Below are 21,221 nucleotides of genomic sequence, written 5' to 3'. Positions count from 1 at the left end.
CACCTATAAAGCCAGGTGCACAGAAACAAAGATAGCCATCCAATGTGTCTTTACAGATGCTGGAGGCTCCACATGGCTGTGATAGGCAGGCAGCAACATCTACTTCACAGAATTGACCAGTAAAACCTGATGAAAAAGAGTAACAGACAACATAAGAAATTTACTACCACATTTAATCTGGAAAAACAGACAAGTGATAGACCAATTTACTGTGTCATTTTCTCTTCTTATGTTTCCAAATCATATTTACTATAGGGTAAAATATTCCAGTTTCTTTGAAAGTTGCTGTTTCATGTACAAAGCAATTCTAAATGGAACAAAGTCATAATGATAATAATAAAGCCAATGGTAAAGCTGTTCTTGCAACAATAATAAAATATATTCAAGACACAATGGCTCTTCAAGAGAATGAGATAGAATGTCAAAGTCTTCAAGTGGTTTTACACAAAATTTCTATTTTTATTGATACATCAGTGAGAACACTGTTGATAAAAGCCTTCTCATTTTTGTATGATGTTTTGTCACCACACTAAGAAAAGATCCTATGTTTCTAAACTGATAAAAAAAAGAAGTTGTCCCAATACATTCTCTTATAAAACAGGTATTACAAGAACAGACATGTTTGACAGCATATTGGAATTGATTTTTTGAGCCAGTTAACTTGTAGTTAATAAGATACCTAATCTTGTGAAAATGAAGCATCTGTGTTTCCTATTGAGGTGTACATATGCACAAAATTTAAAAAAAAAAATTTCAAAGATGAAACATTAAACATTTTACACTTTAGGTATATTTGCTGTGATATAGTTTCTGAAGCCATCATCCAGCAAGAAAAATCATAATTTTCATTGATAACAGCATCTTTATTTTTGAACATACACAATAAAAAATTGCAATTATATATTTGTTTCACTGGAAAAAAATCAAACCAAATAAAAATACTTAATTAATTAATATAAAACAATTGAAAAATCAATCCACGTGTGTGGAGCCAGTACCTAATTCTGAATATAAGAGCAAAGTTTCAAATTGTGGACATTTAAATTGCGACTTTGGTCATAAACCCTCAGAGACTTAAAGTATAATAAGTATAATTTTCTGGTCTCCTACTAACTGAGTACTTAAAAATTTTTTAAATATTTTGGTACAACAAATGTCAAAATAGACTGGATCAGTTTATTATAATTTAACAACTACAGCATGAAAAGCCTCTAGAGACTTAAATCAGAGATTTAGTTCAGCGAGCTAAATATCATTAATTGCAACATCTTACAAACTTAGATACCAAGTCTGGCTGAAGATCTGAACTTCACATTTAATTTTAAAAAATATTTATAAAGTAATATCATGTTTCAGTAGCATAGGCATTGGCAGAACAGATTTTATTATGCCATAGAGTTACCCCATATCTGACTTTGTATTCGTCAATGTTTTAGACAAGAAGGAGAAAAAGAGTCTTTGGTCAAAGATGTATTCCTACAGTATAATGTGATAGCTTTAAGAACCAAACACAATCTTGTTTTATAACATTCATTAAGTGCAGATTCAGAAAAAAAAATATTATGAAATTTTAAAAATTCAGTCCTGCTTGGACCTAGTTTAGCATAGTCCTCAAATTAAAGGAAATGTAAACCATGTTCTTAAGGCATGACTGAAGAGCTTCTGATCTGGAAGATTTTTTAATTTTTGAACATCTTGTTACAAGAGGTAAGACAGAAACTTCTGACCATCAGGGTAGGTTACTGGAACACAATGAGCTTTAGAAATTCTGCCTTGTAGAACAACCCTTTGAGGCATAAATACAAGACAATACATATTAAAACTGCCCTACACATGCAGTCACTTTGGTTTCTAAATCAGAGGATGCAGAAAGGTGTCTTCAAGCTATGTTTGAATTCCACCCCAAACACCAGCTGTGCAACATTCTCACACAGCTGAAGTTTTCCTCCCTGTTGACTGCTATTAAAAATTTAAGTCTCTTTCATTTTTGCCTTTGCAAATAACTGTTAAGATCTGCTTACTGAAGTACTACAAAAACTAATATAAAAAATAATGATAAAATAGTAAAATGGAAACATTGATCAGTGATGGTTATAGCTATACCCAGATAGATATATGTATAGCTGTTACATGTGGTTATGTGACTGTCATCTAAGTAAAGATAATGAATATAGAAAAGCCAACATGTTTTTTCCTTTGACAAAATAAAAATGAATATTCATTAAAAAGTTCTTAACCTATGTGTGCTTTTATTTCTGTGATTTGAATTAATTATCAAAGTATTGCAGCTTGGACAATATACCTGAAGTTACTATACTAAATTCAAGAACAAAGGGTGATGGGTCCATGGCTCAATTTTGATATTTAACATCTGGTTTTGAATAAAGTTTCTCATCAAAACAGATTCGGCTGCAGAATTTAAGAATGCATTATTTCTTATAAAAAGAAATTAGCAAGTGTAGGTATATTTTTCTGCTTCAGATATCCATTTACATAATAAATTTAGATAATGGAAATTTAGCAACAATCTATTTTTTAAATTTTTTTTTTCCAGAAATGCCCCATTTACATTCTTGAGGCATTTCTTTCTGACAAATCCAAATGACTCATGACAAAAGTGGTTTTTACTAGTCAGACTGTGACACAAGCTCTCTAGGGAGCTCATTGCATTGTGATCCATTCTGACATAGTCCAGCCACACAGTGATTTATGGCAATTTCACTACATGGTTCCTTGTATTCTGGATGGCAGGTACATCTGAAGCTATTAACTGAATCCTCACATTAAGGGTTATTGTCAGAGCCAGCAGGATTTGATGTGCATTTATTCACTCTTATTGAACAAATACGACTTCTGGGAAAAAAGTTATATAGTTCCTGTTAAAATTACATCTGGGAAAAGCTTAAAAAGAGTGAAAGAAAGAAATGCCAGAATTTAATTCATTATCATTAAGATTCATGCGTACTAATGGGTTGCCAATCTCTCCTTATTTATACTGGATGTGATAATAGTTACATACAAGCCATTTTATTAATTTAGCTTTTGGAATAGACTGATTACTATTGTTTTTGTTATTTAGCACCTATCAGAATAAAAAGCTACTTTTCCTTGGGTCCTCTAGAATTTTAATTATAAAAAATGTCATTATTGCAAAAATTATACAAAATATAAAAATTGTAAAAAATGTGCAATCATTAATAGCATAAAAAAAAAATCATCACCTTTGCATGCATATTGGGTTTGCATGGTCAGGTTTTGGTAGCAGGGGAGCTACAGGGGTGGCTTCTGCAAGAAGCTGCTTGAAGCTTCCCCCATGTCCAACAGAGCCAGTGCCAGCCAGCTCCAGGACACACCTGCCACTGGGCAATGCCGAGCCAGTCAGAGGTGGCAGTAACGTCTCTGTGATAATACTCAAGAGGAAAAAAGTTGTTGTGCAGATGTAATGGTGCTCAGAGGACTGAGAATATGTGAGAAAAACAGTTTTGCTGACCCCAAGATCAGTGAAGAGGTTCTCCAGGCACTGCAGCTGAGGATCCCTTACAGCCTGTGGTGAAGAGCATGGTGAAGCAGCTCTGCTTCCCTGAACCCCATGAAAGTCAGCATGGGTGCAGAGATCCACCTGCAGCCTGTGGATTTGCTCACACCAGAGCAGGTGGATGCCCAGGTGAAGGCTGTGAACCTGTGTGAGGTGATGCTGGAGGAGGCTCCTGGCAGGGACCTTTGGACCTATGGAGAGAGAGGCCCACATTGGGGCAGCTTTTCCTGGTAGGTCTTGTGATCCTGACTTGAGCAGGGGAAGGACATCTCTCCCTGAGCAGCAGCAGAAACAACTTGTGATGAAGTGACTGTAATCCTCATTCCCTGTGAGACAGGGATGGGGGGAAGGTGTTTTTAAGATTTTGAGGGAAGTGATAAGAGTGGCTTTGATGGGTACCTGGCATTCAGCTAGGGTCAACCCACCACACCATGAAAGGCAGGGAAAATAAATAATGCTCTTGCCTCAGACAATACAACAGGAAAGTATTTTATAGTGATCAACTCCTCTATTAAATAGATATGATTGCTGTATTGAAGCAACCAGTCACAACTATAGGAGATACAGAGGAAGATACAATTTTTTGTGTTGTATCCTTCTTGCATATTGTTTTATTTCTCAGTCCAGCTTGGGGACAACTCACAACTTGTGGTTATGTACACATAATCTATAAGAAACTTAAATATGTTATAAGAATTTACTATCATGAGTAATTAGGGTATTTGTACATCAGCTTCTTTCCTACATATTTAAGTTTTTAAACAAATAAATAATTTAAGGCAAAATAATTTATACAGATTTGCAATTCAGTTTTCTGTCATTTAGGTTTTAAGTGAAGAATTTCAAGAGTTTTAAATATTTTACAAAGTTTCCTCAGCTGAATAATAAGTGAAAAAAATAAGGCTTATAGGCCAAAAGTCAGTTTCTATCCCATCATGTCAGCATTTCCTGATGAAATAACATTTCACTGGATATTTCTTTAAAAACTCTACTGGAAGCTGAAAAGTAATCATTACAACTCACTTTGAATTTTATATTACGATTTTCTGATAGGAGGACTGCAAACATATTTTTTCAGCAAAAACTAGTACACGTCGTTTAAGCTCAGTTGAGTCTGGAGATGAATCCTAAGTAGCAGTCAGTCTACTTTCTTACCATTTACTCAGTTTGGTATCAACAAATACATAGATATTTTAAAATATCCTTGATACTCCAGAAGTTCTGCCTCAGACATATTGAATTGTTTACTGTAAAAACTAATGTGACAGTGATGGCAAGCTGATGCACCTGACACAGGTAACAAAGGATGATTTCATCTAGGCTACCAATGGATTTACTCTGAGATCAGTTGTGATTCATATTGTCCCCAGTGGACAGACCTCACAGGCAGACCTTGCGGAACCAAAAGCATACCCTTTATAAGCCTAAATCCACATCCTTTTCTGGTGCTTTTCTAAGCTTTTACTAAGCAATTACTGTTGGACAATTTGTCCTAATCACCTCTGTGCCTTGGCACAGGCACAGTAATTTCTCTTCACTGATATATTTGCAAGGGCTGGTCAACCCTGGAGATTCATTTTTACCTACACGTGCTTCAGTTAATGTTCCAACACCAGAAAGTCAAAGGGCATTGTTATTTCCATTGCATGAGTGCAGTCCATCATAGAATCACCCTGTGTACCCAAATGTAAATTATCTGACATACTTAGAGAGTAACAAATTTTAAGATTAAACTGAGTTCTTTAATGGTAACAAGCTGTTCTCTTACAGTTTGGTCACTCGTTACTGAACGCCAGTGCTTTTCAGGCAATAATTTTCATTCACCAGTGACCTGTAGCATTATGGATAACAACTTTTTTCAGTGTGTCATGATCAAAATTTGAATACTTACAGCTCCATAAGAGGCACAAATCTTTTAGAGTAATAAATATTAATAGCTTTTGTGAAATAGCTATTGGTTAGCAACACACATTCCAGTCATGTGCTGTGTTGGCTCTGTATGTAGAGTCTGTCTTAATACCATATTTTAAAGTACTGTGTTCAGATAGGTTTAATTTAATAAATTTGATGAACTTTTATTTGAACAGGTAATATGACAGCAAGGTAGAATAGAGAATAGAATAGAATAGAATAGAATAGAATAGAATAGAATAGAATAGAATAGAATAGAATAGAATAGAATAGAATAGAATAGAATAGAATAGAATAGAATAGAATAGAATAGAATAGCTGGTAACCAGGTTTGCCACAGAACAGTAATGACCAGACATCCTGCAGTGACAAGGTAGGTCTGAAATGAAGCCTGGAAGTCAAAGTCATTAAGGAAAGTCAGATTGGCAGGATCCTGCTGGTACACTCTTGGCATATGGCAGGGAACTATATAACTTTTTACACAAGCAGAACTCCTGGACAAATATTTCAGCGTAGAGATTTCTTTTTTGTTGTAGTAAGTTGAGGAAGGCCAAGAATTAAAAACTAGGCACCTTTCCGATGATGGTTAACATTCAGCTTTTATTGCTTCATCCAGTAAAAACTATTCTTAGCTTCTCTATCTATAATTTATTACCAGCCTTCACATATGATTGGATGTTCACTTCTTATTTACATTCCTTTCTCACTGGTCGGGTCTGGCACCTTTTCAAGTCCTCCACGATCCCTACCAAAGGGAATCGTCTGCAAAATGTCTAAGTCAAAATCCTTCACCTCTATATCTTTCATCAGGGGCTCCACGGACTCCCCGCTCACCCCAACACTTTTTCCACAATACCAGTATATGACTGAATCCCATTCAGTTTAAATTCTCTGGATATGTTTTTGCAAATTGCTTCCTGGTTTCTCCCAATTTATATGTGCATCTTTGCTCAGTTGAATATTTTTTTTTTTTGCCAAAACACTTCTAGATTTTTTCTGTTTCTTTCCCAGATCAGTGCCATCTGTAAATTCAGCCACAATATTCCTAATTCAATCATCCAGGTCACTGATAAGGAATATGGATGAAGAGTGGACCCAAAACACTTCCAGTGATGTTCTTTCCCACACTGAATGACTATCAACTTTTAGTATTTTTTTTTCCAGTGAGTTACATTTTGTTCTGTGGTAGTTTCATTGAGACAGTTTTCCCTGCGTTTCCTTATAGAAATGCTGATGAACTCAAGATATGTACAACCTACTTCTTCCTGATCCAAAAGGTTTATTACCTCTTAACAACAGAAATTACAATGGTTTCACACATTTCTTGAGAAATTCATTTTACCTAGTGAGCATTATTTTTTTGTTAGCTTCAAATGCTTGTAAATAATTCATCTTCACATTTTCTCTACTATTTTTTCAAGAATTCAAGTAAGTCCTGACAGTTCTATACTTCACCTCTGCTCTTTTCTACCTTTCTGTTATTTGACCTATCCACAAGTCAACAACTCTGAATTGCTCTGAGTCATTTCTAAATACTACACAATCTGAAACTGTGTATGTGAAAATATGAAATAAACATATGAAAAGTGCATTTTCATCTAAACATTCCAGATTCTTCTGTGACTGGTAAAATTTTGAAGAAGATTATTCTAGGAGTTATTGAAATACATCTGAAGGACAACACAGCCAGTATGGCTTATGAGGAGAAAGTCCTGCTTGTCAAAACTGATTTCCTTTGCTGACAAGGTAACACACCTAGTTGATCAAGGGAAGTGAACTGATTTAATATTTTTGGATTTCAGTAAAGCCTTTGATACTGCCTCTCACAGTATCCTTTTGGACAAAATGTTCATCAGACAGCTGGATAAACAAATCATGTGGAGAGTGAGCAACTGGCTTGGGCACAAAGAGTTATAGTGAATGGGGTACCATCAGACTGGCAACCTGTCACTAGTGGTGTTCCACAAGGCTCCATCTTAAGCCCTGTGCTCTTCAACATCTTCATAAATGACTTGGATGTAGGATCAAAAGAATACTAAATTTGCTGATAATACAAAATTGGAAGGAGCTGTTGACTCCCTCAAAGACAGAGAGGCCCTACAGAGATACCTTAACAAATTAGAGGACTGAGTAATCACCAACGATATGAAATTTAACAAGGAAAAGTGCTGGATCCTGTAAGTGGGATGGAATGACCTTGGATGTTTGTATAGACTGGAGAATGAGATTCTGGAAAGCAGCACCATGGAAAGGGTCTTGGGGGTCCTGGTTGATGGTAAGTTGAATATGAGTCAGCAGTGCCCTGGCAACCAGGAGTACCAACTGTGTCCTGGAGGGCATTGGCAAAGCATCACCAGCTGGTTGAGAGTGGGGATTGTCCTGCTGTGCTCTGCACTGGTACGACCTCACCTTGAGTACTGTGTTCAGTTTTGGGTGTCACAATATAACAAAGATATAAAACTATTTGAAATTGTCCAAGGAATATCTACAAAGATGGTGAAGGGCCTTGAGGGGAAGCCATATGAGGAGCACCTGAGGTCTCTTGCTCTGTTCAGCCTGGAGAAGAGGAGACTGAGGGAAGACCTCATTGCAGTCTACAACTCCTTCGTGAAGGGAAGTTGAAACTCAGGCACTGATCTCCTATCTGGTGACCAGAGACAGGACCCAAGGGAATGGCATGAAGCTCTATTAGGATAGAGCTAGGAAAAGGTTCTTCACTCAGAGGGCAGTTGGGCACTGAAACAGGCTCCCCAGGAAAGTGGTCAAGCACTAACCCTGACAGAGTTCAAGAAGCATTTGGACAGTGCTTGAAGGCACACAGTGAGATTCTTGGATCTATCGTGAAGGGCCAGGAGCTGGACTTCTATGATTGTTGCAGGCCCCTTCAAACTAGGGATGTCCTAGTGGCGCTGGAGCTGCAGATCACATCACATTGCCACACAATCTTGTATTCTGTGTGTCTTGAGATGAATATTGGGGGTCCCTGGTTGTCATCTGGGGAGATACCCCCTTCTAAGTTTCAAGTAGAGACCCCTGAGGAAGCCCCATGTGGCCACAGTAACAAGTATTACATAAGGCTGAGCGAGTTAAATGATGCATTAGGTAGGTGGTAATTATGCATTAGATAGGTAGGTTTATGCATACCTTAGTGTATAAATTCTTTTGCTTTTTACCGCTTGGTGTGCTTGATTTGTGGAAAACATCAAACTTGCACCCTGCACAGAATAAATAATGTATATTTTTTAAACCTTACTTTTTGTCCCTGTTTAGAGAGGTCCCAAAATTTGGTAATACTGTGATTCTATGATTATTCTTTTATTGGGTGGTCAGATCTTTCTTATAGACAGGGAAATATAAATATTTTTTTGCTTATGGTCACACATAATGGATGTTGAAAACTTCTTGGCATTGTACATCAACCACTTTCTATCTTTGTTAGGAAGCAGATTGACACTTTCAGTTTTTTCTTCTAGAAAGTTCTTTTAAAAGAAGTGACTGACCTTTCTGTAATTTTCTTTCTCTTCATTCTTCCCCTGTCTGGAATTTCTTTCTGACAGTGACAGCTATTAAGTGCATCATTTCTCTTCTAGCTGCTTGACTTCAATGACCATTGCTACTGTTTTGGACAAGGTGGACCTTAAGCTATACAATTTCATGAGAAGATGTAGGAGAATTATTGCTCTACAGTGTTTTCCTTTCAAAAAAACCTCTTAAACGTAGGCAAAGGACCACAACAACCAAATACATCTTCCAGTACTGCAAGAACAGTTTTGTCAGTTCCACTAAAAGATGAATTAGAACCAGAGAAAAAGGATTAAGGAAAAACAGAGGGATACTCTATAGATCTTGCAGAAATACAGAAGAAGTCTGATTGCTGTACCACAGCAGGTAGCTTCAGAACCTCTATTATTTTACACTAAGAAGACACAGAATAAGTTTTTATTCTGACTGTGCTTGCTGGCTTAGAACATGCCAGACTATCTTACCATTTTGCAGCATGATGTATTAGAACAGGACCTAATGCTGTTTTACAACTGCATAATAATGTAGACACAAAAGTAGAAAGTAAAAAAAAACACAAAACCCCATGAAATAATAGTGATTTTCATTTTAACATAAGGACTACAAAGTGGTCAGTGTTTGCTGCTTCTTTTGGGGTGATGTCAAGACCTACCGAGAAGGAGATAGACATCATGGAACATAACTTGATTGTTATTTGGAATAAGCAATTTATCACCCTTTCCTACATCTTCCTGTAATTGATATGCAAAGCCTATGGCATTTATTAATTCCCTTATGAATAATGAAAAAACGTAAAAGTAAGAAATTGCTTAATATAGTTTTGATTTTTCCAGATAATTTTTTTTGTTGCATCATCTTGTACATAGATCCGTCTAATATTATATCACTTAATGAAACATAACTTTAGGATCCCAAAAAAAGAAAAAATTTCAGTAGATAATTTAAGCTAAGTTCCAGAGACATAATCCTCTTCTCCCTGTTTAAAGGAGCGACTGCAGATGCTACTTTGATAACTTTAAAAAAATAAATATTTGAGGTCTTTGTTTCCCAAAGTGGACAAAACCAGTTGGAATTTGGGTAAAAACAATGCTGTGGGTCTGTAGGGGGAAAAAAAACCGAACAACAAACCACAAAAAAAACCCACAACAAAAGCAATGACAAAAATATGAACAGCAACAGCACTAATTAATATGAATTTCCTAACTTATGAATTACACAAAATTTCCGTTTAACATCTTAGAAAAAAAAATTCAGTGAAATATGAAGATACCAGTAAAATCAGTACAAGCAGTGAACAGTGTTGCTATTCTTCCTCAGTCACATCTTGGAGGTACTGCCTGCCTTTCAGAATTCATGTGACAAGAACAAGTAGATAAGAGGATGACCTGCTCTCTGTAGTGTGATGTGATACTGGAACAAATAAAGAGCTGTTTAGTTTAATATTCTTATTTTAGAGATGAATGATTTTGTTAAAGAAAGTAAGTTCAATGACTTTATTTAAAAGAGAAACCATTGTTTCTGCAGTACAACGTGAAGCTGGGCATGCCTTTCCTCAGGAGTGTAAAAGTTTTTTTAACTAGAATTTAGGAAGAAAAATATTAAGATAAAAATAAACATACACTAGCTTGCTGTTCATATCTTTATGGTATTTAATTGACAAAATTTTGGGTTTCAACTATTTTTAAGAATTTGCTGATAAAAAAATCTATTGGACAAAGTGCATAGCTATTCCCTGCCATTCATTGTATATTTTCTAGTCTGTCTTTTCTAAATTTGAAAGATGAGATCCAAATATGATCCTTCATTTCTTATCCAATTAGAACACCACATGCTACCAGAAAAGCTGGGGGACGGAGGAGGGCAGGAGGTTTTTCCTAGTAACAGATAAGTAAAGGAAAAAAAAGTAAAAAAGGTAGATGTTAAAACCCATAAAGCAACAGCTCTAGACTTTGCTAAAGGTCAGGTAAGGCAATTCTCTTAGCTGACAATGTCAGGAATTTGATACAATATTTTTACTCCTTACTAATGCAAATAGAGCCACAGAAATTAAAACTGAACAAATGTTAATTATTTTTCAGTACATTGCAGGACCAGAAGATTAGTTTGAAAGTGAGCTGTCAAATAAGAAAGTCATTTTAGAGAAGAGTAGCATAGCATTAAGATGAAACAAAAAAGTTATTTTAGAGAAGAGTAACATAGCATCAAGATGAAACAAATGCATAGATGAAGAATTAAATCAGTGTATGGAAATGTCAAAGGAAAAGAATAAATGTTATCCACAATAAAGAAAGTTAATATTCTTAAAAAATTGGCAGTAGAATAAAGAGTGTTTTAGTTTTGTTAATATAAATAAAGTTCATATTTTTGATTTGGTTTTGTTTGTTTGTTTGTTTGTTTGTTGTTTGGGTTGGAATTTGAATATATTTTGACACATAATGGAAAAATAACTTATTAGTCCCCTACTTTCAAGAAAAAGAAGGTTTTGACTAAATAATTGTTAAACATATAAACCAAACGTATAAAAATTATGTTTAGTAGATACATCACTCTAACAGTGGAAAAAGGCTGTAGTTTGACTACCACTTTAACTGCTTTACAAATAGTATGATTTTAAGTATATTGACCAAATTTTATGTGTTTATAGCCATTTTCTGAAGCATGGTTTCTGAAAACAAATGTCATTTGCATTTCCAATATTATAAAAAGACAGGGAGTCGGAGATGACATCAGTGCAAATCTTATTAATTTCTTATTAAATTTGAATGGGCTCATTCTATCAGCAAGATGCACTTAAAAATTGCAATATATTCCATTAAGAAAAATGTAGGGATGCCAAATATAAGAAGCAAAAAATGAAAAATTAGTCACAATTTGGGAACTAAATCCTTGATTAAAAGAGTATAACCTTAGTGAATTGTGAAATACAGATATGATGGCTTTATAACAGGCCTTTAAAATAAGTGTTTAATATTGAGAGAACAGATTATTCCTTTCCATCCTGTTATTGTTAGTTCAGTAGTTTTAGAAATTAATAGACTCAAGCTAAAGGCTGCCATAGAGGTATTTCCTCATCTGGGGGATTTTTAATGGGTTATTACAGTATTTCTCAAGACATCACCATTTTGCATCTACTTTTGCTAACAGTAACTTAGTGTCTTGTTATCCACTTCGAAATAAATAGTGTTTTGTTATCAGAAAAATGTCAATTTTTTAAGCCATCTGCTAGAGCTGAAGGACTGAATTGATATTACAAATGACCTATTAACCAAATGTTTTTTCCCTGTACTTTTAGCCTTATAAATGACAACATGTTTTTGGAAAAAAAAGAGTGGAAACCAGCAAGTTTCTCTTGTTCTACTGCAGGAAAATTTCAGTTACTGCTGGCCTGAAGCACTATACTGATAAAGATAGAAATATAGGAAGAAAATTAGAATTATAAAAAAGAAAGTAGCTTAGTAAAGTTATTATATCTAATAAGTTAATATCCTTTCACAACAGTGAGAAATTTGCCATGTGCTCTCTTAACCACATTTAATTTCTCTTTCTTCATCACAGACTGCCTTGTAGCAGAGTTTTTAATGAACTTTGCAAGCTATATTGCTCTTTTCATTTGCCCTTTCTTGTTTCCTATTTTCGTATGATGCTTTTGGATTTCATCTGTTTTCTTCTCCTATACTTGATTACATACTTATTTACACCGCCTAGTATGTGATGATGTATAATGAATGGCTTCCAATCTTATCACTTGAGTTTTCTTCTTCCTTCTCCATTTACTTCTTTTCAGTTGTAAAAACCAATTAAAATATATATCTATTTCAAGAATTGGTTTTAGTCATAGAATTTTGTTTTACTTGTTCTTAATTTAGCAAAATTGTATATATTTCAATCTTTCAGTGCAGAAATTCACTAAATATTTATTTGTGTAAGAATAATAAAATGAAAGCTTAGAAAAGTAGAAGTTGTAGAGTTGTTTTATTTTTTTTGTTTGTTTGTTTGTTCTTAATATCTTTATGTCCAGTTTTTAACAGATAATGAAGATTATGTTTAAAAGTATTAATCTTACTATGCTTCTGGGAACATTATGATCAAAAAGGTACAGCTGACAGTGTATTACAGAATACACAGTTGTGTGTTACATACTTTGAATGTGCAGTGTCTGCACAATTACATGACCACTGGAGGAATGACTTCATGTGTACTTTTTTAGCAGCAATTTTTATTCACATAAATCTCAAAGACCTTTATTTGCATGGAACATGTATATTAAGATTTGCATTCTAACTTTAAGCATGTATGGCAACTTAGTCTAAAAGTATGACAATTACAAGAAAGGAAACTTAAAACTGTCATCTTTTCTACTACTGAAATTAGTAACAAAATTCTAATAACAAAAGTAAAGAAAAGAATGTATATCTTGAAATTTGATTTACATAGAGAATTGGAAGGGCAAAAGTGAGAAAGCTGGTGGGCCATAATAAGGAAAATTTTGTGAGTTACAAAAAAAAAAATTAAAATACACTAAGGGATGCAAAAGCAATCACTCTCCACCTCCCACCAATGCCCATGTGGTCTCTGAGCAACAGCTACTTTAGAAAAAATATCTCCAGGCTTTTCTTACTGACTATAACATATATGGGATAACTGGATATCTTTTTGGTCCAGTGGGGTCAGCTGTTTCAGCACTGTCCACTCCCAGCTTTTTGTCCAATCCAGCCAACTCACTGGAAGGGCAAAATTAGTAACAGAGGTGGCCTCAGTAATATACAAGCACTGCACAGTAACATTCCTGTGTTGGTAACGCTGCTCTAGTCACAAATCTAAAATACAGCACTGTAAGAGCTTTTGTGAAGAAAAGTAGTTCCTAACCAGACCCAGTACACAGACCCAATCAATTCTTTGTTTGGGAGGAACATAGATTAAAGACTTGGGGTTTTTAGTATTTTCCAGACTTTCTCTTCTGATAATGAGGTGGTCAGGGACTCTAATCATATTTCTCTCGATTCCAAATAATGAATAATAGTAGGATTTTTTTTTCCCTTAATGAAACAGTAACAGAGAGAAAGAAATTAGATACTGAAGGTAAAAGTAGACAATTTTTTTCACATTTTTAGGATCCAAGCCTACTGGATGGTATGGGCAACGTTCTTTACAGAAAGGGCAGGTTATACATATTAGCTTTCTAGATTCTGCCCTAGGAGCTCAAACTGAGCGTTTTTTGCTTAGTCTTGAGGCTGTTTTCCCTCTGTCATTCTCTTAGAATGAGGCTAGGAGGACTGATCAGTAGTATTCTGTTGCATTATCACACATGATTTCTTTTTGATGTCTTGGCTGACACCCTCCTATAGTAATGTATAATTTTCATGAAGACATAATATTTTTTTAATATGTTATTTCATACATTTTAGGAAGACAAACTAAATGTCACCTTTTCCTGTACCAGGCTTAAATAGTGTGCTGTAAATGTTACTGGAGAGAAGAGAGAAAGGACAGTTTTACCATTATGTTGCGGTGTGAAAAGAAAAAGAATGGTTTTGTAAGATTATTTTTTCTACTTCCTTATGTTAAAAATATTTTAGAATACTTTTGATTTTTTTTCTTTATAAAAGAGAGATTTCAACTTGTGCCAATTTTAGAATTGTTGCCTTTTTTTGCTAGTTCTTCTATGGCAAAACTGTTACACATAATGTAACAAACAGTTGAAGTTTAACTAATTTTTTTTAAGGGTTCAGTGAAAAAATTAAGTAAACAATCAGACCTTCAGTGGTAGCAAAGTATTGGACGTGCTCAGGAAGATTGCTATCAGAAAAATAGCTAATATACCAATAGTCCCAAAACCACACAAGGATTACTAGAGCTAATAAAAATATATTTAACATTTCATGAATATCAGAGAAAAAATGACGCTATGGCTCAGCTATAAGTGCAAGGAGGAACTCCTGGGAAGGACCCCTAATGATTTTCTCTGTCGTTCACTGCTTCCAGATACTGCTTTTGCAGGAATCAGTTAAGTGACAGGTCCTGGGGATGCAGCTGCGAAACCTCTGCCTCTCCAGCATCTCTAAGTGGCCTCAGCCCTCATCCTGGATGAAGAGTCAACACTGATATATCACAGATGTGACTGCCCACAGAAGTTTCAGTATTAAGACTTTGAAAAAGAGCTAACATCAAGTGAATATGTTGACCTCTATTTCCCTAAAAATTAATTCCACTGAGTACTGCTATAAGCAGTTCTGTACTCTTTTGCTACATGAATACTCAAAGTATCTTCTGTGTTAGTCCACTGAACAAACTTTCTACAACTGATTAGATGGACTTGCTTAGAAAGAATGCTATCCTAGTACAAGTTAGGACGTTAGGTATAAGAAAAATGTATGACTTGGAGCAAGAAATTGATAATCAGAATTTTAAACTAGGCATTAGGCAATCTTTCTGGCTAAGTGGAGCAGGATGTAAAAAATACTACACTTTCTTATCAGGTAACTTTGAAATAAAAAAAAAATCATTACAAATTCTATGTTAAGCATGATTATGCAGTGGCAGCATGAAGAACTGAATGATTTTGTAAACATTCCCATCTGTAATCTTGATTATTCACTTTATTTTTTGAGTCACAACATGAACACTTTTTGTAAAGTCTCTTCCTGGAGTAAAAACTTTTGTGTATAAGTGTGTTCTTCATAATAAGGGTTGCCAGAAAGGTTTGAAAGAAAGTACAGTCTTATTTCATGGTACAGTAAACTTTAATAACAATAACGCCTTCCAAAGAGGAAGAATTTGATTTACAATTTTTCTCTGTGTGAGTTTACTCTTAATCAGAAGCACTGTTCCTTTGATTCAGTGTATTAAGTTGAAGGAAAATTGATTTTAGGTTGAATCCATCAATCCAAGCATCTCAACTGATAGGATTTTCTGCTTCAAAATCAGGCTTCTTTAGCAATCATGCTAATCATTCACTAATCCCATTGGAAAAAAAATATATTTATGTACTCAGTTAGGTGTAGTAGGGACAATATATCATTGAGGAACAAATAGGGGTGGGAAAGAAGCTGTGTAGTAGATGTAATGTTTTGTAAAAGACAAAAATTATGCATCCAGTCCTAGAACTGTTTGAGAGAAGAAAAAGAGAGGCAGTCCAGACTCTCATAGGAGGGAGACAGTGTGCAAATAAGTTTGTGGTCTATGGCCTCATCCCAGCCTTCTTTTACTTCACCTTAAACCTGAGATAATTAGACAATAGTACCACCTTTATCTTATTTCAAGTTCCTCTCAGGAGGCTTAACTCACAGTCAAACTCTCTGAAATCCAGGAGGCATGTTCAGCTGGGGACTGGGCTTCAGTGGTCTTCATGTTTAACCCATAAACCATGTCGGTATCTTACAACTCCTCATCCATCCCCAAGCAGAGCTCCTTGCACTCCAACTGCTCATTGACAGAGAGAGTAAACACTGCCTCTTCATCTGCTCTGCCTATCCTTCCTAAAGAGCCTGTATCCTTCCATTCCAACACTCCAGTCATAGGATTCATTCCACCTCATCTCTGTGATGTCAATACTATCATAGCCATGCAGGCATGCACACATCTCCAGCTCCTCTTGTATATTCCCCATGCTGCATGTGTTTGCATAGAGGAATCTAAACTGGGTTCCTAATGAAGCTGACTTACTGGCTGGAACCCCTTTGTGCTGCCCTTCAGGTGTTTCCCGCCTTCCTTTAACCCCTAAATGCTACCTAAATCATTAATTTTCATCCTCTGTTTTGTAGATGGGTTAATTCTTCATAATGACTGCATCTAACAAGTGTTCAAAAGTATTAATAGAAAATGTTTGTAGTCTGAGATTTCATATGTGTACTTCTTACAGCCTTTCCATATTCATTTCATGAATAGGATCTCACTTTTTAGTATAACATACAGATGTTTTTATACTCACTGTGTTTGTGGTTTCAGCAGGCAAAATACGCAGACAAAACAAGATGTGACACTTGTTTTATCCACAATGGAAAGAGTAATGAAATATAGTCACAGCATTTGTAATTGAAAAATTTAAACTAAATACATAAGAATTCAGTCTTAAAAATTAGCCAAAGTAATTAATAATAATAAAAAACCCCTTTGATATTCTGCATCCTGAAAGTCTATTGTGAGATTCTCCGGTCTTAAAAAGTTGTATACATATGTGCATCTATGTATAATACATACATATACACACTTCTATATATAATAATATCTATAAGTACTTATGTATATATTCAATATATTTTCAGGCCTATACACTGTTATTTGGTGGCAGTGACGGCTATGAGTTTCTGTGTTTCACACATCAATAACTTTCAAGTTATTTGTATATTAGACTTGAAATAGCTCATATACATTTTAAAATCTCTTGCATAAAAACATATATAGCTCTATAGGAACATAATAGTTTTATATCACTTCTTTTTCCTATCCATTTGAAGTAAATATTTTTGTCTAAATAAAAGTTTGATCACTGTACTCTTACATTGCTAACTTGACATTATAGAACAAGGTTCAATACAGTGTAAGTGACCTAAGAGAAAAAGCTGCAACTGAAAAAGTACTATCAATTCATGTTTTGCTTGCTATTTTCCATTTGGCTCATAACCATTTGATCCACAAAAAAGAAATTGGGGGTGGGGAGAGGAATCAACAATTAATCACACTATACAAGTATCACATATTTAAATTTAAAGCTGCCAGAAGTTTCCCAGGTGTCTGATGGAGACAGTGTCAGAGAGCTCCATGGTGGAGCCACTGCTGGTCAAGGCCAAGCTCATCAGCAACAGTGGTAGCACCTCTGGGATAACAAAGTTAAGATGGGGTAAAAAAACTGAACTGAGAAGTTGCAGCCAGAAAACAATATGAGACTCTGTGAGAGAAACAGCTCTTTAGACACCAAAGTCAGAGGAGAAGGAGGAGGTGCTGCAGACAACCAGAGCAGAGATTCTCCTGTAGCTTTTGGTAAAGGCTATGGCAGAGCAGGCTGTCCCCCTACAGCCCATGGAGGTTCATGGAGGAGCAGAGATCCCCCTGCAGACCATGAAGGACCCCACGACAAAGCAGGTGGATGCTCTAAGGAGGCTGTGACCTCGTGGGAAGCCTGGACTAGACCAAGCCTCCAGCAGGATCAGTGGCCCCAAGGAGAGAGGAGCCCATGTCAGAGTAGGTTTTCTGGCAGGACTTATGACCTTGTGGGGGAACCCATGCGGGAGCAATCTGTCAAGAACTGCAGCCCATGTGAAGGAATCACACTGGAGAAGTTCATGGAGGACTGTCTCCTGAGGAAGTGACCCCAAACTGGATCAGGGTAAGAGTGTGAGGAGTCCTTCCCCCGCGGGAGAAGGAGTGGCAGAAACAATGTGTGATAAAACTGCACCCAGCTTCCAGCCAGGGTCAATCCACCACAGCAGCCCTTATGACAACTATTGTATAACCTGTCCACAGGTTTTTTTCTGAAAATTAAAAAAAAAAAAAAATTGCTAGTAGAAAAAACAGAAACAAAATCATGATACCTTCATGGTAGGAAGAAAATTAACTTTTGTAAATATTTACAAGTTCAGAATTGCTCAAAGGTTAGGGGGTGAGTACCACTGACAGTGTTCTTTGATTTCTAAGACTCTATTCCTCAGTTTGGAAGCCAGGACTTCTGGTATACAATTTATATTCTGGAAACAAATTCTGCTGACACCATCTGAATAGCAATTGTAGCATATCCTTAAAGCATAACTGCTCAGTCCTCTCTTTCCAAGCAAAAAAAATATTACTTAGTTGTGTTCTTATGAAAAAACTCTATTTCTTTCTTGAATACCACAGAACATTTCTCAAATATATATCATATGACTTCTTACCTGGCATACAGCTACAGTAAAATTCACCAATCAAATTATGGCAATGGCCTCCGTTTTTGCAGGGCTTGAAGGAACATTCATCAATATCTGTAGAACAGTTTTTGTCTGACAGAAAAGAAAATTAAACATTAAAACTATAAATCATGCTGAGAAAGCAGAAAAGCTACTTCACAGTGCAAGTGACAACTGCATAATTTAAATCTTCCAGGTTGGAAACACTATTTTATTTCTGTTTGACAACCCTAAAACTAGAGATATTCATAGATCATAGCTGATAGTTTACAAATTAAATATTTTAAAGGAATAAGTATGAACAGCATTTGCAAATACATGCCTTGTGTATTCTAGCATTGCATATCAACACCATAATCACTAGGGCTATATGCCAACATTTAAAAAACTGTTTAAGAGATTTAATAACCTCAGTAACAATAGTAAGATATTTCTCGAAGTTTGCTTCCATGTTTAGATGAATGAAGCCATTACTCAAATCCAAAATGAAAATCACAATTCACTCAGCTGTTTCTTCATATTTCTGCTTTAAAAGAGATTTAATAAAGTTGTAATTCAAATTAATTCAAATGTGAAACAACAAAACTATAGGAGAACATAAAGAAGACAGAGAAGGATATTTAAAAGACAATGTAAAAGCTGGCTTATGAAAACAATTAACTCATTGGACATACCAAAGAAAATCCAGTCCTTCATCTCTCTATTGTGCACTGCATTAATTTAGAGCAATCACTAGTCTGGTATAAATAACACTGTGACCTTTCTGATCCAAAATTGATCAAAAATCAAGGGGCAGCTGTATAGACTAAGAGTTCCCATGAATACCAGAAGCTAATCCAGTGACAGAGCAGGAAAACTGTAACAGTCACTGATGTGAACAAGCAGAATTACTGTTGGTATGCTACACAGAAATTGTTGGAAGGTTCCTTGTATCACTCAAATCAGATATAGCATGCAGGTAATGCCTCCCAGGAATACCAGAAGTTGAATTAAAGGATCAAGGATCATGTGGGGCTTCTGGGGTCCTTCTTGGACAAACAGAGCTCAGATAATCATATATTCATTGTAATAATAAATTCATGGCTGGCAGATGTTGTCCCTCTGCAGTTTTGTCTTCTGTAACCATAAGATGTAGTTTGAGCTAATATGTAAAAATAGAATGTAAACAAAAATCAAAACAAATAAGCAGAAGAGAAAGTGAGGAGGAGATAGAGGAAGGAAAAAAATCAACACCCTTTGCATTGTTCCTCTAAAACACTTATTTAGAAAAGGGTTTAAGGGGATGGAAGGAGAAGCCCATAGACAGGGATAATGATAGAAACTAGGTAAGACTTACATGGGAAATACTGCATACTCACATCTAATATACTGTAGTTAATGGTTCAATACAGATCACAAATCCAGTAAAATCAGTTTAAGGAAATCTTAGATTTTTATAGCTTGTGAGTTTTTCTGTAGTTTTGGTTTGGTTTTGTTTTTAATATTTTAAATAAATAAAAGAACTAGCAGAATCCTTAAGCACACAGGACTTGGACTGATAGGGTATTTAACTACAAATCCATAATTTTTGAAAGAAAACATTAATCAGAAATTCAGGGATATTTGAATGTGCTATTGTCAATTTTTTTCATGCAATGGCAAAAAAGGTAACTACAAACAGATTTTCTGGGATCTGATTCAAAGTAAAAGGGAAAAGTACTCTCTGACTATGAAGAAAGGAATGTGAAGAACTTGGGTGAGAGCTATCCATGAAAAGGGAGAGTGGAGGAGGGTGATTTTGAAAGAAGTTTACTTCCCATTTAGTTCCACTAATTTTTTTTTTCCAGCACTCTGGATGGTAGACAACAAAGTAAGCTTACTGATGGCAAGACAAAAATATTAGAAGTCTTTACAAATAGGTTGTGTAATGTAATCCAATCAGAATAAGTGGAAGATACCATACAGAAAATCACAATTTAAGCAGGAACAAACCCCAGAATTTTGTTTCAAATTAAATTGTGTACTGGGATATATAAAAAGAACATATCCGGTTAGAATCATAAAGTAATCCTTCCATTCTTATCTAGTTGGAGTAAAACTGCATTTAGAGTGTTTTGCATTGTGCAGTGAGTTGCATTCAAGGAAAATGTGGACAAAATAATGGTCCATATGAGCATGACAGGCATGACAAAGAGCTTAAAGGCATGACTTATTGGGATGAACAAAATGAATGGGGTTGTGAAGCCCAAGTAAGAAAAATTTGAATAGAAATTTGATGACAATCATAAAATAAGAAAGTACTTTTGCAAAAGTCATCTGTTCTCTGGGTTAACAGCAGACAAGGTAAGAAGTAATGCATTTAAACTGCAGTGAAAGATTAGATAATAAGGAATTCCTCC

General features: G+C 35.4%; 1 protein-coding gene across 1 annotated transcript in view; it reads right to left on the bottom strand.

Moving 5' to 3' along the window:
- LOC114059280 (protein eyes shut homolog) overlaps positions 1-21,221 on the bottom strand; it is a gene marked incomplete at its 3' end in the record, with an annotated part of 607,760 nt that overhangs the window by 389,874 nt on the left and 196,665 nt on the right. Inside the window, exons 13-14 of the mRNA XM_027887535.1 lie at positions 18,832-18,936; positions 4-126 (exon numbers count right to left, since the gene is read on the bottom strand). Of these exons, the coding sequence (XP_027743336.1) occupies positions 4-126; positions 18,832-18,936 (228 nt within the window). The remainder of the gene's footprint in view (positions 1-3; positions 127-18,831; positions 18,937-21,221) is intronic.

Source organism: Empidonax traillii, unplaced genomic scaffold (assembly GCF_003031625.1).
Source record: "Empidonax traillii isolate 1590-97213 ecotype Southwest subspecies unplaced genomic scaffold, ASM303162v1 scaffold214:size757588, whole genome shotgun sequence".
NCBI lineage: Eukaryota > Metazoa > Chordata > Aves > Passeriformes > Tyrannidae > Empidonax > Empidonax traillii.
This window is presented reverse-complemented; position numbering and strand designations above follow the sequence as displayed.